This window comes from Oryctolagus cuniculus, chromosome 2 (assembly GCF_051225735.1).
Source record: "Oryctolagus cuniculus isolate XC-2025 breed Fujian yellow rabbit chromosome 2, ASM5122573v1, whole genome shotgun sequence".
NCBI classification, from domain to species: domain Eukaryota; kingdom Metazoa; phylum Chordata; class Mammalia; order Lagomorpha; family Leporidae; genus Oryctolagus; species Oryctolagus cuniculus.
Genome location: NC_142868.1, coordinates 46,323,950 through 46,347,132, shown reverse-complemented (window position 1 = coordinate 46,347,132; position 23,183 = coordinate 46,323,950). Strand labels below are relative to the sequence as shown.

Here is a 23,183-nt window from a genome sequence, read left to right as displayed (position 1 = left end):
ACCATGAGAGTATCCCCAAATCACTCTAAATACATTCTAAAAATCATTTTAAACATAATACAACATCACTTGGATTCTGAATAATTCATCTTTCTATTCTTTTGGTTTTTTTTTAAAGATTTATTTATTTATTTATTTGAAAGGCAGAGTTAGAAAGAAAGGGAGAGACACAAGAGAGATCTTGCATCCACTGGTTTACTCTCCCAAATGGCTGCAACAGCAGGGGCTAGGCCAGGCCAAAGTCAGGAGCCAGGAACTTCATCCAGGTCTCTCCTGTAGGTGGCAGGGGCCCAAGTACTTGGGTCATCTTCAACTGCCTTCCCAGGCACTTTAGCAGGGAGCTGGAGCTGAAGTGGAGCAGCTTGGAGTTGACCCAATGCTCATACAGGATGCTGGAATTACAGGTGGTAATTTAACCTACTACACCACAATGCCAGCTTCTTTTTTTTTATATACATTTTACTATGTTACATAATGTTGTGATTCAATGTTTGATCCAATTTCTGATCACAAAGGAATCTTGTGGGGGCTGATGCTGTGGCATAGCAGGTCAAGCTGCCACTTGGGACAGTGATATACCATGTGAGTCCTGGTTCAAGCCCTGATTGCTCTGCTTCAGATCCAGCTCCCTGTTAATGTACCTGGCAAAGCAATGGAAGATAGCCCAAGTATTTGTGCTCTTGGCACCCATGTGGGGAGACCAAGATGGAGTTTCTGGCCTGGTCTTCAGCTTGGCTCAGACCTGGTTATTTTGGCCAGTTGGGAAGTGAATCAGCAGATGGAAGATCAATCTCCATGTATGTATGTATGTATGTACCTGTCTATCTCTGTCTGCTTCTTTGTTGTTTTTTTTAAGTAAAGAAACAAAACTTAAAAAAAAACTAAAGGAGCATTACTTTGTGGATAGGAACGCCTTGCACATTTGTAGTTACGGGGAAGCAAGTCATTACAGGGTGAATGAAGTCTTGAAGATGGTTCACATGGGACTGGCAATGTGGTACAGTGTGTTAAGCCTATGCCTGCGGTGCTGGCATCCTGTATGGGTGCCAGTTCGTATGCCAGCTGTTCCACTTCCAATCCAGCTCTCTGCTATGGCCTGGAAAGGCAGCAGAAGATGGCCCAAGTGCCCAGGGTACTGCACCCACATGAGAGGCCTGGAAGAAGCTCCTGGCTTCTGGCTTCAGTCTGGTCCAGCCCTAGCCATTGCAGCCATGTGGAGAGTGAACCACCAGATAAAAAAACATACTCTCTCTTCCTCTCTCTGTCTCTCTGTAAGTCTGCCTTTTAAATAAATAAATAAATAAATCTTTAAAAAAAGATAGCTTCTGTGGTTCCTTCTGTTCCCTAGCAGCCTGGCTCAGAGGAGTGGTTTGTGTTTTCATCCTTTCATACCACTCATTCACCTTTTGTGACCTGGGTTCTCCAGCGTCATAGAGAAATAGTTCTCTCCAGAGTCACTTAGTTGTCCATTGCTATGAAACAGATTTCCCCAATCATACAAGTAGAGAGGCTTAAAGCAAGCAGTGATTCTCTTTCTCTAATTCCTCTCTCTCTCTCTCTGTGTGTGTATGTGTGTGTGTGTGTGTGTGTGTGTGTGTGTGTATGCCTTTCTCTCCTCTTCATCCCCTCCCTAGTCCCTCTGTGATCAGGACTTGGGGATGGTGTGGCCAGGCACTCTGGCTCAGGGCTTCTGACCAGGTTCAGCTGGGCATGGCTGAGTTACAGTCATCTGAATGCGGCTAGAGGATTTGCTTCCAAAAACACAGCTGGCAAGTTGATACTGGCTACTGGCCCCAGGATGGGGGAGTGGGGTGGAGTAGGGGGCAGGCCTTTGCTCCTCTCCATATGGGCTTCTCCACACAGTTTCTATTTTTTTAAAAGGTTTGTTTATTTATTTAAGAAGTAGAGTTACAGCAGAGAGAGGGAGTGACAGAGAGAGAGAGAGATCCTCTATCTGCTGGTTCACTCCCCAAATTGCCCCAACAGCCAGAGCTGGACCGATCCAAAACCAGGAGCCAGGAGCTTCTTCCAGGTACCCCACATGGGTGCAGGGGCCCAAGGACTTAGGCCATCTTCTACTGATTTCCCAGGCCAACAGCAGAGTTGGGTTGAAAGAGGAATAGCCGGGACATGAACCGGTACCCGTATGGGATGCCCGTGCCACAGGCAGAGGCTTAGCCCACTATGACACAGCACCGGCCTCCACAGTGTCTTGATTCCCACACACACAAGCTGACCTCCCCCTGAGTTAGTGGTCCAAGTGCCACCACGGAGGCCTCAGGGGCCCTTGATGCCACAGATGCCACATCTTTCACCCCTGCAGCCTTCTCCTGGTCACAGAGCTCAGCCCGAGCCCGTGAGGGAGGGAACTCCACCAGGAGAGAACACCGTGGGTGAGGATGCTCAAGGACCACCTGGGAGGCTGCTGACCACAGTCACCCATGAACACTCTCAGCGGTCGGACCCAGTGGCCTTTCCCTCATCATAATTTCTTCTCACACTCTCAGGATCACCCGATTATTTCCTCATTAACAAACTTTCCTGGCTTGGTTTTCTTACTGAGAAATAAAAAAAATTCAAGTGACAGTTGGAAAAGTTCATGCATGAGCTCCCAGATGTGTTTTACCCTTCCTTACTCAGAACGCTTAGCCTTCCCCTCCACTCCTCAGCACATGGAAGCACCTCTGATCTTCCGAGGATGGGCTCCAGGATCACCCTCTCTAGAGGATTGTCCCCCAACATTCCCTGGCATTCCTTTGTGTCATCCATTTTCCCTCCTGCTAGTAGTTTCAGCTGTCCCCCACCTACCCCTGTTCTACAGGGAATCAACTCGATCCCAGACACTGGGATGGGGTATGTAACACAGACCTAAGCTATTCGGCAGGGATGGTTTAGAAATAGGCAAGTGACCCAGTCGGAGCCAACAAAACAGAAGAATGTCTATGAAGAAGTGTTTTCACTCTTACGGGAAAGAGTCAAGGATGACCCTCCCTCTCCCCCCATTCCAGACCAGTGGTTCTCGGCTTGGAGCGATTCTCTGTCTGCGGAAGAGTGGAGGAGACCATCAGGATCTAGACAGTAAAAGTCAGGGAATATTGAAAATCCTACATCTCACAGCACAGCCCCTCACGACAAAGAAAGATCCAGTCCAAAATGTCAGTAATGCTGAGCTTGACAAATGTTGCTCCAGAGCTTATGGTGTACAGATGTGAATCCCACAACAGCACTGGCCCTTTTGCCATCACGGCAACAAGGCCCACACATGGAGAAGAACAAGGGACAGCAGAGGAGCAGAGCCCAGGCCCCCAGCTTCGGTTTCCCTCACCCCGGCCCCCTCTTCCTCTGGTTCTTCGGTCATATGGGCTGACACGCTTCCTTATGGTTTTGGCTGACTTGAGTTAGAGACTTTGACTTGCAGCCAAAAGATTCCAACTTGCCACCACCCCACCAGAGCAGCCTCGCTCCTCTGCACAGTTGGAGAACTTCATGGCTCTCCGGTGGTCTCCGACAACATCCTACCTTTTATTACAGTTCTCTGCGTGGTTCTGCAACTCCTCTGTGCAGAGACTCTATTTGGATCATCTCTCAGTTCCCCAGCCTAAGAGTAGTAACAGTTGACTTATTGAACACTCTCTTTCCACTGACAGCTCCACTCACACCCACGAGAGCGGCCTTACACGCATTACTTTAACAACTCTATACCAGCGTACGATGGTCCTCACTTTGCAGAGGAGGGAAGGGAGGCACAGAGAGGTTAGATGACTTGTCCACAGTCACAGAACAGGCAGATGGGGACCCGTGTGGGTCCACACCACCTCTTAGCACCCATGCCTTCTATTCAGGAGTCCTTGTTACATGGAGGAATGCACCAAAATTTACTTCCCTGGGGACGTACAAATGTCAACCAGACAACTTGAGGGCAATTACAAGTAGCTGTGATAGTGTGCAGAGCACAGTGTAGGAGACACAGCAGACAAGTCTAGGAGTTGGATGTTTCAGGTTCTAAGGTAAAAGATAGGTCCAAGTTAGAGGTGGAGTCCATGTGTCACTGTGTAAAAGTTATGCCACCTCTCTAAGGCTCTCTAAGGCTGACATTTTTCCCATAAAATAAGAGTGCTTTCCACAAAGAATTATTGTGAGTATTGGCTAAGACACTATAAAATATCTGGTACTCGCGTAAGTATGTCACACGTGTTTGTTGAACACAGGCATGCAAGCCTGCAAACTACACACATGGATATTCAGCCATCTGCCCCACCATGTGGGATCACCGTAGCTCCCATTCATCTGTGCCCCAGCATCAACAGCCTGCCCCAGTGGTCCCAGCATCATACTGGCTTATTCACACTTTCAGCTTCCAGTTCTCCACGCTTTATACCAGAGGTATCTCCCACTTCCCTGTCACCCTAACTGCCACATGCATATCTGTGAATCTAGATACTTTTACAACAAACACAACAATAACATCTAGAAGAGGCTGCGTACTTAAAAAAAAAAAACATGGGTTGGAAATGCCTACAGAAATCTAAGAATTCGTTTACACCTAACCTTGTCACACATTTTCCTCTGCTGCGTCCAGCTTTGCAACTCATATTAAAAACAGCCACATAAAAAAACAACCACAACAGCACACTATCTGCATGGCATTCCCAGCACTAGGGCCTGAGCCTCGGCACACACGCAGTTTGTCTATCATCCCTTACTCATACTGGGCACTATGGACTGAATTGTCCCCACCCCCACCCCCACCCCACCAAAAGCCCTACCTTCCACTGTGATTGAATTTGAGCAGGTTTTTACGGAGGTAATTAAGGTTAAATAAGGACATAGAGTGGGGTCCTAATCCAACAATACTGATGTCCCTATGGGTGAAGCGAGATACCAGGAGTATACTTGCTCAGAGCAAAGACCATGAGGGCAGAGTAAGAAGTTGGCCACCTGCAAGTCAAGCAGGGCAGTCTCAGAATGAAGTAGTTGCTGACACCTCGATCTTGGACTTGGACTTCCAACCTCCAGAACAATGAGAAAATAACTTCAGTTGTGTAAGCCACACGGTCTCTGGCGTTTTGTTGTGGCAATCCAAGCAAATGAATACAACGGGCTGCTCTTCCTATCCCTTGATCTTTGATAAATACTGCTTTGCATTTATAATTTCATCCCTCAGAACCTCCACTCAACTCATTAAGAAATTGCGTGCCAAGTGTGTGGTTACAAGATGTTTTCTTATTCTGCAGTCCACTCAATACTGCCGAGAATGTCACAAGATAGGGAGGGCAAGCACTGAGCATCCTCGTTTTACAGAAGGGATCGTCAGGAGTGTTTGAGGAGAGTCTAGGGCCTTCCATGGGTTGGGACTCTCCTCCAGGGCTCTGCAAGTGGATGTCTGGCAGAGCTGGCTCTCAAAGCCAAGGCCCTCCGATCCTAAATTCCAACTCCGCGTCAGCTGAACTACCTACTTTCCTTGGTCCCTGCAACACACAGGTGAACAGTACCCTACCTGTGCTTTTCTACATGAACTCTTCCTTCTTTCCTACTCTCTATTTCTTGTAAGAGCAATGGAGAATGAAAAGGGAGCTTGTGGATCAAGTGGATCTCGAGGGATAGCACAAGGGTTCTCCGGAGAGGTCACTCACCACGAGGAAGGCCCCCAGGATGTGCCGGCACGAAGCCCTGGCTATCCTGACGCCTTCTCGCAGAGGCTGCTCCATGTGGGCAAAGCACTGCTCGATGGCCTTCTCCAGCAACTCCATCTTCTCTTCCACAAATCTCCGCAGGCCACTCATGTGCAAGTGTTCATTCTAGGGACAGAATGAGGACACGGGGAGCGTGAGGTCACCCCCCCCCCCGCTTCTTTTGTCACCAGTAGAAGGTTGAGCTTGAGCTTAACACCCAGAGTTGACTCCCCCTTACTGTCCCCATAAGGAAGGCATCCCTCAGTGCCCAGACCCCTTGAGGCTTCGTGGGACTGGCCAACAGAACACATATCTGTCATCTGCAACTTATTTCCGGTGTAAAATCCATAAAGCTGTTTGGGGGAAGTAACCATCCACATAAAAATGCAGTCGTTACTAAAACAGATTTTTCTAATAACAGCCAATGTGACAAATATTTAATGAGCTTCAATTTTGCAGAAAGCAATTTTGGAGAATGGTGTTTCTCAAATGTTAATGCACATACAAATCACCGGGAGACCTTGTTAAAACCTGAGAGCTTGGGATTCTGCATCTCTGTCCAGCCCCCAGGTGATGCCCCCAGGGCCTCTTGGGCCCTGAACAACACTTTAAACAGCAAGGCTCACGAACACAAAAATAAAGCAGTGGTCACTTTTTCCAAGAAAAATACAGTCATGCTTCACATAACAATGTTTCCATCAATGACAGATCGCATACGTGACAGTTTTCCCATAAGATTGTAATACAGCCTAAGTGTTTAGTAGGCTATACCATCTGGGCTTATGTAAGCACACTCTATGATGTTCACACAACAACTAAATGGGCTGCAGCACATTTCTCAGAACGCATCCCTGGCATTTGTGATGCATGATTGTATTCAAGTAATACATGAGAGTGGCCATCAGGACACACTTGACCTCTAGGTTGGAAACTTGGAACTAACTCCTAGTGTTATTCTGTGTGGGAACGTTGGCAGCCTCCACAGCGCCTGCAGCAGATGGAGACCATACTTCCTCGCCTGCCACTTGCGGCCCTTCATGGCCAAGACTCACCGACCTCTCTAGCACCCCTGTCTCTGTTTGACACACCCTGCTAGATAACTGCTCCTGAACTCGCCACCATTTCCTAAATGTGATGTCCCATCTGTGACCTCTGTGCCTTCGCACATGCTGTTCCCTCCCACCTTCTCACCCTTCAAGACAAAGCTCAAAACTCACTTCCCATATGACGTTTTCCCTGACTCCCTGGGCACAGTTCGGGCTCTCTGCTGGGCTCCTATCCCACTTTGTGCACTTCTGTGTTACTGCATTCCTCCTGCTATGTGATGGCTCTCTCACTCCGTATGTTTCCTCTCCTGGCCCAGGAGCGTGCTAAAGGGACAGACTGTTACTCATGTTTGTTTATGCCAGGATGTGGCCCAATGGAGTGAATGAGTGGCACAGAGAAACTGCTAGATGATACAGGTTTATAACTTCCCATCCAAACTGAGAGAACTAGGTCTTCAAACAATGTGTGACCTCACACAGGTGGCTTAACTTCTCCGGTTCTCAACTGCACCACCTTTCAAAGCAAGTAAATTGTGCTGGCCAATCTCAAAAACAACCTCAAACCCTAAAGCACCACGGCTCTTAGAGTTGATGGGTTTTTGAGTTTGGGGAGACTCCTTAACTTCACAGGCCATGCGGGGCATTTTCCTAGTTTTCATCACTGAGTGTTTTCCCCCAGAGTGCTCTTGAGATTCTTTTGAATGCATGGTGACATGGAGGGTGGGCAAAATGAAATTAGAAAAAGAAGTCATGGCAAGAAAACCTACAGGCGAGATTCTCACAATGCCCCACTCCCATGAACCCTGGCTGAAGAAACACAAGAATAAGAAGAAAGGGAAGAACCAGGAACAAAAGCCCAATACAGAAGGGAGAAGCTGAAGCACAGTATGAATAAATGCAGGACACACTCGACATGGAGCTGTCATAATCCACTTCCTATTGATTCTTGAAAATAACAAGAGCTCATTCAAAACCACTAACTTCTCCAATTGGGAACTGTGGGCTTCAGTTACAGTCTTTAAAAAATGATCAATCACATGCAGCGTTCGGTTTGATTTTTCAGAATTCCAAGGGACTGATGACAAAACGCTTGCCTTCCAATTTTTCATCAAAGAACTAAGACCAATAGCTCAGGCCAAAGGATTTTGGGGAAAGCTGTGGGCAGCCCCTTTAGAAGGCAATCTCAGAAATGTCAACCAACACTCCCACACACCCCCTCCCCTGTCTTCTAAGGCCCAGTCTGGCTAAAAATGAAAGTGAGCCCTTACTCAGGTTGCCTCTGTGCTGGGAAAGAAGTGCACATGGGGCAGGCACTTCCGACCTCCATTGCATAATGCCTGGTCCTTGTGTTTGTAAAATAAACCAACCACACAGAGCATCGCATCTGATTGGTTTTCCATCAGCACTTCCAAAAGCAATCTCGCACTGGGCAGAGAGGCAAACTTCGCCCTGAAGAACTTTTTCAGGAAGTTAAAAGGTCAAACCTTTCCCCAGCTATTTCAGAGGTAAGAGCTGATTTAGAAAACTCTGATTCCAGGGGTTTTGTTTGTTTTCAGCACATATAACTAGATCAAAGCAGCGTATTAGAAATAGGATGAAAAAGAGTGAATTTTTTTCTATGTGTCACTTTTATACATAGGTATTTGGCCCAAACCGTAAAGTTTTCCCAGGTGGCATTTCTTGCTTTGACATGGAAGTCCAGTCTGCAGCGGCTGTCTCTCCTTGCTGTCACCCAGGCTCACCCCTCATTCTAGAAACAGTCCCTTGAACTCTCACGGAGGCTACTGCTGACATTTCTCTAGCCTTTCCTGTTATGGCATAGTTAGAAATCAGGTAATTTGCATAAATCTGATGAGTGATGACGAGTGAGGAAACAATCAGAATGCACCAAGTGAGAAAAGCTCAGGGTATTTATCCAGAGCTTGCTTGAATTGGGCAGAAAGTCAAAAGGCAAGCAGAAGAGTGGCAAAGCTTTAGAGGGCAGAAAAGGGGAGGCTTCAAGTGGGCCCTGATTGGAAACTGTTGGCACGGGGCGCTGAAGGCAGGTGAACTGTAAGCAGGGTATCCCATATGACTGGCTAGGGGAACATATTTGGCTCTCTCTGGCTAGTTGGAAGCATAGACAAGAGTTAGGGAAGTTAGTAATTGTTATAGAATTGTTGGAAGCAGACAAGAGTTACGGAAGTTATTGATTGTTACAGAATTATTCTTAAGCTTCCTGGAGTGTTGCTAGGCACAGCAATCCAGTCTCCAACAAGAGTTGGCATATTGGGCTGTTGATCACAGATAAGGGCTTGGTTTCCTGGGTTGCTTGCTGGGCTGTGGACATAATTCTATTTGTATATAGGGTCTGATCACATCTGTTTGTATCTTTTGTGTCTTAAAAATAAAACTGAGCGGGAGGCAATTGGCGGCAGCTTCAGATTTTCCTTCTAAGCCCCCAGACCTCTGATCTAGCAGTTTACATTTCTTATATAAAGGTTAAAAAGTCATCCTCAAAGAGATATTTGTTCATTGCTCTGAGAAAAGTGATTTTTCACTGTGATCTAAACAGTGTAAAGATCTAAGCTCCCAGTTCCCTTCTTCCATGATTTTACTATGCTGCTGCTCTGAGTTTGAGATTCTGACAGCACCAGGTCATCAAGGAAATCTAGAGACAGATAAAATTTTTTTGTAGGTGTCAAAATCCCTCTTCAAGGTAAGCAAGAATTGTCTGAGTTCTATTAAAAAGGAAACCCAATCACTCCTTTAGACACATTCAATGTTGTTTGAGTCTCAGCAGAGAGGGAAGTGGTTATTATATATTTTCCTTACAGATCATCCATCCAGGTAAAATAGTATTCCTTTCTCTTGAACCCAAATGTTATGACTTTAACCTTTTTAATACCTTTTTGGTCCTCTTGGACTGTCTCAGCTTTGTACTGTTCTTTGATATAAAAAGAAAAAAAATCTCAGAAGTCAATTTTTTAACTTCATATAAGAAAATATTCTGTCCAGGAGGAAGGGAGAGAACCCACGTCCAGGGTCCCCCAGTGAGGCACAGGGAGAGAACCCACATCCAGGGTCCCCCAGCGGGGCACAGGGAGAGAACCCACATCCAGGGCCCCCAGCAGTGCACAGGGAGAGAACCCACATCCAGGGCCCCCAGCAGTGCACAGGGAGAGAACCCACATCCAGGGTCCCCCAGCAGGGCACAGGGAGAGAACCCACATCCAGGGTCCCCCAGCGAGGCACAGGGAGAGAACCCACATCCAGGGCCCCCAGCAGGGCACAGGGAGAGAACACACATCCAGGGCCCCCAGCAGTGCACAGGGAGAGAACCCACATCCAGGGTCCCCCAGCGAGGCACAGGGAGAGAACCCACATCCAGGGTCCCCCAGCAGGGCACAGGGAGAGAACCCACATCCAGGGTCCCCCAGCGAGGCACAGGGAGAGAACCCACATCCAGGGTCCCCCAGTGGGGCACAGGGAGAGAACCCACATCCAGGGTCCCCCAGTGGGGCACAGGGAGAGAACCCACATCCAGGAGTCCTCCCTACCAGCAGGCGTTCTGTGGAGCTGAGGCTGTCTATGAGGAGCAACAGGCCAAAGGCTTCAGTAACGTACTTGGTCACCAGCCTCCTCTTCTTGTCCAGGAGCCTTTTCCGGATGTATTCTCTTAACTTGGGGATTTCTGGAATTCACAGGCCGCACGGACAATGTTAAGAGGCCAGGAGTTCATAGTCAACAGAATTCATAAAAGTTGAATGATCAATGAACAGTGCAGTCGAGGTCCCACGAGGGCCGGTTGCCCCCTAAACCAACCTCTCTAGAAGAATTATTTTTCATGCCTGGATCAGCAATAATGACCAGCAGATCAACAATGCTGAGTATGAATTTTATTTAGTTGTATAAAACAAACTACATAGCAAAGGCCAGCATGGTTTTTAAAAATGGACACTTTGTTTTGGACCCAGGGTGCTCCCATTCCTACAGTCTTAGCTCCTTGGTCTTGCTGGATTTCTCTGTCTGTATTAAATACATGTTAACATCAGTCTAGTCCATGTTTGCTGTAGAAAGGAACAAGCACCTCCTACATGCGGGAGTCTAGATCAGAAACGTGCCCTCATCCTAACCCATTGTCAGTCAGAGGATAACAGATGCCATCCTACTTTCCCCTCATTCCTGTGCACGACAATTTTTCTACAGCGTTCTCTTCATGTGCCATGCTGCATTTGTCTTTTATACCCTTGTTCGAGCTACTCCCTCATTTTCTTCAAATGTATCAGGCCTTCTGCTCCTTAACTTTCAGTGGAATAAGTATGTGTCTAGTAAAACGCATGCATCTCTTGGTTATTTTAAATTCAGAATAAAGACTGGCTCTGATCCTTCCTGCTCACCTAGCTTTCACAGAGCCCTCAAGTCCACCCACCTCTAAATGTTCTGACCTCTTGGACTCTCAGTCAGCACCATTTAACTAACCTTTCTTTTTGCTTTAATTTTTGCACTTGGCATTACCACAGGCTAAGTTCTCTGAAGAAAGGGACCATGCCTTCTACTTTATCACTCTTACACACAAGCCATACAATAGACTCTCAGAAAATATTTCTGATAATAGCTGCTGGATGCATGAGGAATCTCAAGCCAAATATCAAGAAAAAAACAATTTGGAGCCCTTGATCTTTACCAACCCATGCTAAGATCTGGAGGGGTACAATTGTGGTTTCAGGTAGCACAGCAATGCAGAGAGAGAAGTAGGTATAAAACCTGGGTAAGATTTGGGGAACAGTGAAATCGTGGCCCCACAATTTGTATGCCACAAGAAAGTTCTAGAGCCTGGAATTCAGACAGCCAAGGTCAATGTTGAGAGCTTTAGTGATCAGGATTAAAAATGTACAAATTACCAGTTTCTTCCTCGGTGAGGAAAGCCCCTTGCCAGTACTCCTGCGCGCTGACCGTGTACACCAGATCTGAGGCTTGAAGAACCCTGGAGTCTGCTGGCAGTTTTCTCTGAAGTGAGAAAGGCATGCAGGGATCAGAATAACTCAGTCACAGCAGAAGAGGCCATGCACAGGGGCCAGTGCTGTTGAGCAGCAGGTTCACACCAGCATCGAGCGTCAGTCCGAGTCCTGGCTGCTCTGCTTCTCATCCCCTGCTAATGCCTGTGGGAGGCGGCAGAAGATGGCCCAAGTGCCCGTGGGAGACCCGGATGCAGTTCCAGGCGCCTGGCTTTGGCCGGGCCCAACCCACAGCCATTGAAGCCATTCTGGGACTGAACCAGTGGATGGAAGGTCTCTTTCTTTCTCTCTGTATCTCTACCATTCGAGTCAATAAATTTATAGAAGTGACACACAGGCCTCAGAGGAACCTCTGGCAAATTTCAGCTCACTTACTTTCAGCTCTGCCAGAACCCGGTGAGGATCAGACAACGTTCCAAGTGTCAGGTCCTGCCATCTGTTCACTCTGAACAGGGTGAGGGAGCCGCTGCCAGAAGCTGTCCTCTTGGGAGTTAAAACACTCACTCATTCCAGAAGGACGTGGATAAAGAAAATCGTTCAAGCATGTATTTAAATGCTCAGAGGAAAGAATTCCCGGATCCCTTGTGGAAAAAGAAGCGCTTCTGTGGCAAAGGCTGTGGTCTATGGAACCAACTTGGAGCAGCTCCCTAGAGCTCCCAACTCTGGCTTCAGGAAAGTCACCATGTGGGTAGCTTGAAATCGGTGATGGTGGTAGGATTTATACCACAGGACTTGGCAAAGGGTACAAATCAGAGCTGGAGAGGTGTGATTGCTCCTTTGTCTTTTAAGACAGAAGAGCTGGTTGTTAAATATTTACAAACCCAACCACAACACTGGGGTAAGGTCCTATGGAGGTAACTTTCTTAACTATGTGGTTAATGAGTACTCAGACCTGTTTCAATGTAAAGAAACATTTCAGCAAATGGTAGTTTCAAAGCTCAAGGAGTTAGGGATTATGTGAGGAAACCTTTTATTATGATTAGCAAAAGATCATCAGTGAGAGGTCACACAAGAATTATACATAAATATTGTTCTATAATCTTTCCTTGTTCTCACTAAAAGGAAAGAAAAATCAGAGTGTGCATGTGTGAGCATGGCTAGTTGGGGGAAGTGGATGGATCTCTTCCCAGGACAATGATGGGAAAGAGTGGACTGCGGAGAGGCCGGCCGTCCGCTGGGACTGGGGAGAAGCTGTATCTGGCAAGTCGCAAGCACATGTTGATCAGACTGCAATAGAGACGCCTGTGTAGGCTGCCAGGAGCCCCAAACACTAGAGTCGGGATGAAGTTGTCCATTCCAGCCCAGGACTCCCAAGTCTACCTATAGCCAGCCTTTTGGCTGTAGTTCCTACCCACAAAGCCAAGTAAACACAGGACATCTGCCAAGCCCTCAAACCCAATACGCTCCGCTCCTGCATTTCCATCTTCACCTCCCAAAGGCCCTGCTCGGCTCTTAAACTCTATTTTTCTGAATGTCATAACCACTCCCTGAGTGGTCCCAAGCCAGAAATCTAGCAGTCATCTCAAGTCACCAAAAGCTGAGGACTTGAACTCTCTAAGGCGGCTTGAACACATCCCCTCTTATCTATTCTCATCATGCACAGTTCTACCTCTTGGAAAAATCTAGCCGGTCTCTGTACATTGCCTTCACTCTCCCCTTTTCCCACCAACCATGCACCATTCCGCTAGGAGAACAATCTTTGCAAAATGCACAGTGCTTCTACACTGAGAGCTACACTCTCAGGGGTCTGTAATTATTCTTATAATATTTTTTCCAAATTTTCATTTTTATAATTTAGAAAAATATAGACTTACGGCTATATGAACAACTACCTTATAATCTTCTGTCTCCTATGTGCCAGGATTAAAATTAGATCTGCTCCAAATAAAGTCACGTGCCACCAGTGAAAGTTTCACAATGATTCAAACTGAAACAAAGTGGTTGGAGAATGAGGGCCTCACCTGGCCATTGGAGCTGAGTGTGGTTTGAAGACCTCAGAAGGGCTTGGGCCACAGCAGTAACTTGGGACTTCAGTAACCTTGTAAGCTGCTGCTTTGTTGCTACCCAGACCCTATCTCATGCAAGTCAACTGGCTGTTTATTAGCAAGAAACCCAGTTGTGAATTGTGGACTGAAGCAGCATATGTCTCCAGTTCCAGAAAAAAACATGATTAGGTCCTCATAAAATGCATATTTCTTTAATGCCAACAGAACAATTCAAGAGAACAGACCAGCTTTACTGGGTTATTGCCTCATTAAAACCAGCATTCAAGAACTGCTGGGTGGAAGACTTCAGCTTCAGTATGAAGCTTGATTACCCCATGTTAGAAATAAAAATTTGATTTGTTCGATTCTATGTTGTACAACAGACAATTTCCACATCAACATTACTGAAGTCAAAATGCAGAAAGTTATTGAATATACAACTGGACAAAGGCCAAACATTTCTACTATTTATACCAGGACTGAAGATTTAGTGTCAACAAACCCATATCATCTCTCATAGTATACTTACCCTCATATATCACTCATACTGTTTTGCTTAAATTTTGTTTTAAAATTGGTTTCAGCTTCATGGCTGTATAAGACTATTTTAGTAAGGACTTCATTAACTATTTTAGCTACAAAATAGTAAAAATATAATGGAAGAAAACACCAAAATTGCCACAGAGTGATCACTCAAGCTTGGAAAAGGTACCTCAGGCCTTATCCCCAGTTTGCCCAGCATTCAAAACTACCTGTGTTTGGTTGGTCAGGCATAGAAGCTTATCTCCATCCTGGTATTGCCTCTGCCTCTCATGCCCCCTGCCTTATTTCTTCCCCTAATAAAAGGCTATTGGCTCTTTAAAATGAATTGAAGCATACCTCACACCATATCATGATCTCTGCTTTACCTGGACATATGAGGGGCTTGAAAAAGTTGACAGAAAGTGCATGTTACGGAAAAAAAAAAAAAAAAAACTGCACGGATTTCAATCTTCTTTTGCAACACAATAGACTTATCTTTTCATTCCATTTCCCACAAACTTTCAAGTATTCTGCATTTCTCAGGAAAGCACATGCTCTTTCAATCCTTCAGATAATCGCAGATGCCATTCTACTATGCCCTCATTTTAAGTGGAGGATTAGAGAGATCATGAATGCTGCCTAAATTCACAAAGTCATTAAACAGTAGACTGAGGTAGTCCAAATTAGCCACCTGCTACTACTACACAAGACCGAATATGCATTTGTTTCTCAAAGTCTGGCAGCGTAGAAGCAGAAAAGTACATAGTGAAATTTATTAACTCACTTTCAGTTTTTCTTTGAGAATTCGATTCCTTTGTAGTTTTATCATTTCATTTCTTTCTAGAACAGCCTCTCGCTGACTTGGAATAGTTTGCTAGATTATGAAAAGAAATAACAGCATGTAAAGAATCTGGGTGTATCAACTGGGATGAATTAGATGCACATTTTGGGCAGATTTTCATTTGGCCCATACATTCGAATACACATGCTTTAGGATTATATATTATTGATCATAAAAGTATCATTTAAAAATTACTATTCCATACTTACATTTCCCATCTTTCTTTCCCTGAAATGAAATTAGAAAAATGTCACAATTACTGAACTTCTGTCATGTGTCACAGCAGTCTTTTCAACTTCCCCGTAAGCAGCATACCCTGCCAAGCCTCTGTGCCTTGGCATAAGTTCTTTCTTTGGCTCAATGCTTTCTTTTCTGATCCATCTCCAATGTCCATTCAAAAAAGTGTTTACTTATTTCAAACACAGAGTGAAAGGGTGGAGAGATACAGAGAGAGACAGACAGACAGAGAGACACATCAAGAGATCCTCTATCCACTACTACACTCCTCCACATGGCTTCAATGGCTGGGGCTGAGCCAGGCCAAAGCCAGGAGCTTGGAACTCGACCTAGGTCTCCCATGTGAGCGCAGGGGCCCAAATTCTTGAGCCATTATCCACTGCTTTCCCAGGTACATTAGTAGGATTGGAAAAGGAGCAATTGGGACTTGAACTAGCATACCAATGTGGGATGCCAGGGTTGTAAGCAGTGGCTTAACTTGCAGCAGTATGCCAGCCCCTTCAAAAAAATTGGCTTTAATTCTCCATGTTAAGCCAGTGTTTTCTCATCTGTGCAACTGGGACTTTTCTCCCTGCTCCAGGTAAAATGTGTTGGGGAAACAGAGAAAACTTCTGGGGGTCCTGGTGGGAGAAATTCCAACCTAGACCAGGAGAGCAAGAGAATGCCTGGGGACGACAGTGGGACTTACATCCCAACAGATATAGGGAAAACACTGGAGGGAACAGGTAAAGAAAAGCTTCTATTAGCACAGAGGCATTGACAGACAAGGTTACATGCCATCAGTGCATGCCCTCTGCACTCAGTACAGCCCATTTGATACCCATGGATTCTTCATCAGGACTAATAACACCCTTTTTTCTCTTAAATGTGTCCCAATATTGAAAATAAAATACAGCCTTCTGGGGCTGTCGCTGTGGTGTAGCAGGTAAAGCAGCCACCTGAAATGCTGGCATCCCATATGGGCGCCATATGAGTCCCAGCTGCTCCACTTCCAATCCAGCTCTCTGCTATGGCCTGGGAAAGCAGTAGAAGATGGCCCAAGTGCTTGGGCCCCTTCACTCATGGGAGACCCAGAAAAAGCTCCTGGCTCCTGGCTTTGGAACGGCCCAGCTCCAGGTGTGGTGGCCATTTGGAGAGTGACCCAGTGGGTGGAAGACTCTTTCTCTCTGCCTCTCTGTAACTCTGCCTTGCACATCAGTAAGCTCTATGTGCTTCCACTGGGTTTTCATAGGTCAGAATGTGACTCTTAAAGAGAATGTTTTTACTTTTGGCCAAAGTTCAAAACCTTTGAGGATGTCTTCAAAAGAATTTAAAATCTCAGGAGTAGACAAATCTGAAGTAGAACCTGGTACTTCAAAAGCTGTGCCATTATAGCTAGTGCCACAGAATGTGACTCCCAGGTGTGGCGGCCACAGGGACCATCACACATCATAATCCAACAGGTGCGGTCTACATCTTGTGTGCGTGCTCCCCTGGAAGGAGGGCCACATAATTCAGAGTCCACAAGACAACTCTCTCAAGTGTCTTCGTGTCCCAGGAATCACCAGACCTCTCTTTCATCCCCACCCAATGCAGCAGATGCAAACTCTATCATTTCTGAAGTCAGGACCCTGGAAGAAGGCTTCCAGCTGGCCTGCATCCCTGCCAGCCCAGAACCATACCTCAGATATTCTGGCAGGTGGAGTTTGTCAGTCTTGGTGATCACCAGGGCAACGTCTGTACAGAAGCCCCGCTGGCAGGCTCTGATGCTCTCATTCAGAAGGTCTTCGTGGGCTCTGCCCCCAGAAACTCTTTCTATGTCGCTGATCACCCAGATCACGGAGCATTTATCGATGGTCTACAAGACATGCCCACGAGGGGTATAAGAATGTGAGTGACGTCTGGGTTCCAGAGGCCATGATTTCCTAGTGGATCAGTACACCCTGCCTCTCTCTCCTGTCCCATGGCTCACTGCCTCGCACCATGCTCTCTCTGCACCAGTCAGCCTGAGCTACTTGGAATTTCATAAGCATGCCTTGCTCTTTTAACTCTCCAGGTCTTGGCACTTGCCACAGCCTTTGCTTAGCCTGTTTGCCCCTCGAGACTCTGCTGAGGATGATTCTCTGATGGGCTGGTTGCCCCCTCCTCTGCATCTCATAACACCTGGACTTACTGCCCATCGCAACTCTCAGAGTTACTGGCTATGGTTGGCCCTCTACTCCCCTGATGGGAAGGGGCTGTCTGTACCTTTCACCTGGAACCCACATTACCCCAACACAGTGTGTAGCCCACAGGAGGGGCTTCCTAGGTGTCTGTGGCCTTTTTGAAGGACAGAATTGGCAAAAGCTATCCCCCAGTCTCACATGCATCCCTGGCTTCTTTTACCTCAGTTGTCTTCTAGGGAAAATGACTGCTCTTCCAGAACTAGCTGTAGCCAGGCACCTACTCCAAAGCTATCTCCTTGTGACATCATTTGGATATTTGTATGCCATGATCAGCACACTGCCATGAAGTGGTGGCAGGAAGCCAGGCATCTATGGATTCAAGTTACAAAAGGCCAATGAACGTAAAATTACTATTTATTTATGGCACAAGTATTGCTTTGTTGAATATGAGTTCCATGGAACAAGTAATCGTGTGTTGCCCTGTGGCATGCTCTTACTGGTTCATTTCACTTGTCTTATCTCCATAATGCAAAGCTGTTCCAACTCAGGGATTGAGTTCCCTGATGGTTCCGCAGAACAGTGCTTTGCACATAGAGGACAGGCACGTTTGCGATTTGATAATTCAGTCACTACTTTGCTTCATTTCACTGAGTTTAATTAACTGCACTCAGGAAGATATTTGCTAATATTAAAATGTCGTTACAGCCCGTTTGCCCAAGACAGCCTCCCCACTCCCACAACAAAGAATTATCTGACCCCAAATGTGAAAGAGCTGAGAGAACTTGACCTAGAGCAGCAGGTTACAAATGTGTTTTTGGCAGTGGAGCCTTTTTCAAGTGAGCTCTTAGGAAGAATTCCAAGCTGTAAACTTGCTTTTTGTAAAAATAGAACTGCCCTGGTTGAACTGGGAGTGAAGGATTTGCACTGCTCAGGACAAGCACCCTCTTTTCACAAAACTTTTGGCTCTGCACATCATTGCTTTAGAAGCACCACTTTCTTGGGTTAAAGACAAACCCCTTGGATTTTGTGAGAAGCAAACGAGCCAGGAGGGGTAAAGGAACTGGCAAAGGGTCGCACAGCTGTGGTTCCTAACTCTCCTCTATGTGTGGATGGACTTACATTTACCTGGGAGAATAAACATGGCCACTGCCCTCCCACTTCCCAAGTTATATTCAACTGAGGGATAGACTGGGCTCTATGATGGCAACAGTGGGCAGCTGCTGTCCATCCAGCCACAGAAGGTTCTAATGATCCCAGGTGGGGATCCCAGGGCCAGAATAGCTTCTTCCACCTTTGTATTTCCCACGGTCCTGACCAACTACAGGTGCTTAACAAATGACTATCAGTCAACAGGAACAAAGGACATCGATCACAAACGCTCTGGTAGTTAAATTTCAGGCCCCACCCAAAGGCCCTGATGCCTAGGATTTGGTAGTTACAGTCATGGAGGACACAAAGAAGCATATCTACGAAGCAAGAAGGACTTGACTGGATGGAACGGCATCATGCCCCCACTCTCCCATGATGAGAAAGGGCCTCCTAGGAAGGCTTGGGTGACACATCTAAAGGTCTGTGGTTTCTAACTGATAGACCTGGAGATGTCTGAATTCCTAAGAGTTTGAGCTAAGGGAAGGCAAAGCTGGCAGGCGGAGATTTGTTGAGAAGGCCACTGTGCTCAGCTCTCTCTGGGAAAAGGGCAGCCTTCAGCAAGGTCTTGTAAGAGAATACCACAAAACCACAGGCATGCAGGGGAGTCGAGGCCAAGCAGAACATCTCCACACTCCAGTCTGACCTCCTCCTAGGCTGTGCTTTGAGCCAGTATGCTGGCTTTGATAAGCTGCCCAATGTATCTGAACCAGCTACAACCATGCTCCATCTAGTAGGAGGGCCTGTTTGCCTTCTTGAGCTGCTGATGGTTCAGTCTGGTCTGGAGCTAGCTGAGGTGCACGGCTCCACTCCAAGGTCTGAAACCCTGGGGAAACTAAGACTCACCTGGTCAGGCCTGAGGTCAACCATGAGGAAGGATGCTAGGCTTGCCTTTGTCTTAAGGGCAGTAGATAAAAGGGATATCCAGAGGGTCAGAGTGGTAGATAGAGCCTTGGTGGAGAAATTAGGAAATCTGCTCTCCATTTCAAATCCTGCTGCTCACTAGTTGTGTGGTCTTGAGCAATCACTCCTCTCTGAGTCTCCATTTCTTCATCTATAAAATATGGAAGTCATCCTGTTCTAAATGGTGGTAGGAAACCACGGTCACAGAGCTCCCCTTGCCCATAGGCACTCAGAATGCTTTGGCAGCTGCTGGGCTGCTCATCAGACTCATGATAGTGGCCATCCCTCCCCATCCTCTTCCAGCTCAGGTACTGTGCTCCTGGGTCCCCATCTGTGCCCCAGAGCCCCTTCTACCTCCACATTTTTTCCTCTGTCACTTGCCCTAGTCCTTATTGTCCTTCAGGTTTCCCCCAGAAAAATAAATCAAAAGCCCATCGCCAAGTTTTCCAGACTTCTGTTGCTCCCCTCCTTTATACACCCAAAGCCCCTCCCTCCAGGTACTCAGGAAGAGGCGCTTTTCCCAGCATGCAGCTTCCACAGCCCTCTAGTCTTTGGTTACATGGCTCTCTGGCCTAGAATGGTGCTCAGTGGCTCCACACCCAATCCCTTCTTTGCTTGTTGGAAGTGGAGCTTCCTCCCTGAGGCCCCAGCTCCCTCCAGATGGGAAGCCAATCATTTTGTGCTCTCCTTGTCAAGTGGCATGATTTGTTCATCAGTGTGGACTAGGAGACTCCCCAAGGACAAGGACTTTGGCCATCCAGAGCCCATTATAAAATTGAGTGGGGGCTCTAGGGTTGGTTGTTGAAGGAATGGATATCTTGTTGGAGATAATTTCTACTTCCAGGTGCTCATAGCATTTTGTATCTCTTCTACATCACTTTCTGTTATTTATTTAGCCATCTGTACATTTCAATTCTCCAATTAGACTCTAAGCCCCTTGTAGAAGACATTACTTCTCATTCAACATTGTTCTATTTTTCCACATGAGAGTTGTAAAAGTTGTTTGTGCAAAATAAACAAGACAGACATGTATATAGTAGAGTGATGGTAAATTCAGAAACTGGTGTGCATAGTTGGTGTGTGTCCTTCCAGGAGACAAAGACTTCTTTTGGCTGTGTATTCACAAACATTATACACACACTCACACTCATACACACACACATACAGTTGGCTCTCCTCATTGTCAGGTTCAGTGTTCATGGACCCAACCTTTTTAAAATAACTGTTCTCTACTGAACATATGGATACACAGTCATTATTCCCCAAACAATGTAGTATAACAAGTGTTTACACACTTTTAAGTAGTATAATAATGTAGAGAAGATTTAAAGTATGTGGGTGGGTGCGTGTGGGTTATATGCAAATACTATGCCATTTTATATAAGTTACTTGAGATCCTGTAGATTCTGGCATCCTGTGTGTATCCTGAAACCAACCCCCATGGATACTGAGGGATGACTATACATTCTTCTTAACATAAAAATCATACTCTGCAACTTTTCATTCATTTCCCATTGCATTGTGTTTTATCATGTAGGCTAAAGTAGTAAAAGTTAGGAGAAGACAACTCCCAGTGTTACTGAGAAAAGTAACCAGCACAAAGCAAATGGTCAGCGAATGTCACTATTATTAGCTATAAGCTTTTCATCCTCAGTGCTTAGTACATCGTATATGTTTGATAAAGGAAAAATCAGTGAACAAAGAGATTACATTCTTAAAAACTCCAACCTCTAATTACAGGTAAGAGCAAACTCCCCTAATGCTTAACACTGTGATGGCACACACATCCAGGAGGCACCTAGTCATTCCATTCACTGGGACTGAACCCCTAGCCAAGGCTTTGGCTGAAGGGATGGACCTTCATCCAAACCACCACCTTCAGCCACCATTAGTTGCACTAGGATAGACACCTAATCCCTAGACCTAAGTCATTAGCTTGTCATGAATCCATTAAATTTTGCCTCTTGGGAATTTGAGTTAAAATATAAAGATCATTTATGAATCCATTTAGAGACAAGGCTAGGCATTCATTTTTGACAATATTTATCTTAATGGCCAAGTCAAGAAAGTTGAGAGGGAAGCAGGATTTGACGCACAAGGAGAAGCAGAGTCACAGGAAATGAGGTAGCAAATGAGAGAACAGGAGATCCAATCCTAACAGGTGGTCCTAAGGTCTGGTTGCATCTTACAAGCTCCTTTGATGTCCTGTTAGTAAACCCCTCTTAAGTTGGGATTATTTTATGTTTCCATTCCTGCTAGCTAATGGCCCCCTATAACGCTTAATTACTTACTTAATTACTCACCTTGCTCCTTGACCACACTACAACTGGCCTTTCTCTTATATCATATACTCTTGTTCCAGCTACAAAGACTACCCTGTGATTCCTCCTTCCTTGGTGCCTCTGGCCAGCCATTTCCTGCCATTGCCCTTAGGCTTAGAACATACAAAATAGAAGAATTCAATGCTAACAAACTCATAAAATTCCTTAAGCTGAAAGCATACAACATTCTTCGTTGATTTGGAAAGGGTGAAGCCTATGAAAGAGAACCACCTTTTTCCATATCTCGTCCCTCTTGCTGTTGAAGTCGCCTGTGCCTGGAATATCCACCAATACGACACCTTCTGGAATCAGCTCAGATTTAGGAAGAGTCACTTCCACATGTTTGATCAAGGGCCAGATTTGTGTCTCAGGTAGTTCTCCATCCCAGCCTCTCCGCTGAGTCCGAATGAAAGGGTCCAATTTGACAGACAGCTCTCCCGCCTGAGGAAGAAGGATGGTGTCACATATACTAGCCATTCCCCTAGCTCTCTTACCTGGGCCGGCTGGGATTCAAGTTCATCAAAGGCATGTGGAGTGCGGGTAACAAGAGCACTGGACAATGGGAAAGGAGACCTAGGATTCAGTCTAGAAGGGCCCATCTTTGAGAGTCAGGAAGGACTTGGAAACCAAGAAATTCAAGCTTTGTAACTTATGGATGAAGAAACCAAAGTCAGATAAGTTACATCACTGAATAATAAAACTTATTTCATTGATGCCACAAATTCTAAAATTAATGTAACTTATATGCAATTTTATAAACTTTGGAAAGAGAAGATTCTTCCCACATGGCTAATATAAACATTTTAATTATTAAGAAACCTAGCAATGACTATAAAAAAATCAATAGTGGTATTGTGATGCTATTTTTCTAAATCAAAAACTGATCTGAAAATTTAACTCTTAAAAGGTTTTTAGGGGCTGCACTGTGGCTTCTGCCTGTGGCACCAGCATCTCATCTGGGCACCGGTTCATGTCCCAGTTGCTTCTCTTCTGATCCAGCTCTCTGCGATGGCCTGGGAAAGTAGTAGAGGATGGCCCCAACTCCTTGGGCCCCTGAACCTGTGTGGGAGACTCAGAAGAAGCTCCTGGCCCCTGCCTTCGAATCCGCACAGCTTTGGCAGTTGCAACCATTTGGGGAATGAACCAGCGGATGGAAGATCTCTGTCTCTATCTCTAACTCTGTCTCTCAGATAAATAAGTGTCCTAAAAAAAAAAGAAAGAAAGAAAAGAAAGGTTTTTAAAATTTATCTTCTGTGGGCCCGCGCCACGGCTCAATAGGCTAATCCTCCGCCTTGTGGTGCCGGCACACCGGGTTCTAGTTCCGGTCGGGGTGCCGGATTCTGTCCCGGTTGCCCCTCTTCCAGGCCAG

The 23,183-nt window shown here is 46.0% G+C and overlaps 1 protein-coding gene across 4 annotated transcripts in view; it reads right to left on the bottom strand.

Moving 5' to 3' along the window:
- NUGGC (nuclear GTPase, germinal center associated) overlaps positions 1–23,183 on the bottom strand; it is a 50,869-nt gene that overhangs the window by 13,260 nt on the left and 14,426 nt on the right. For 2 of the 4 annotated variants that reach the window (XM_051831786.3, XM_051831783.3), the window contains exons 7-13: positions 22,046–22,255; positions 16,962–17,137; positions 15,273–15,291; positions 15,007–15,096; positions 11,602–11,707; positions 10,258–10,391; positions 5,634–5,798 (exon numbers count right to left, since the gene is read on the bottom strand). In XM_051831786.3, the coding sequence (XP_051687746.2) occupies positions 5,634–5,798; positions 10,258–10,391; positions 11,602–11,707; positions 15,007–15,096; positions 15,273–15,291; positions 16,962–17,137; positions 22,046–22,255 (900 nt within the window). Of the gene's footprint in view, positions 1–5,633; positions 5,799–10,257; positions 10,392–11,601; positions 11,708–15,006; positions 15,097–15,272; positions 15,292–16,961; positions 17,138–22,045; positions 22,256–23,183 lie in introns of those variants that run through there. The other 2 variants (XM_089325455.1, XM_089325456.1) reach the window with 2 other exon arrangements.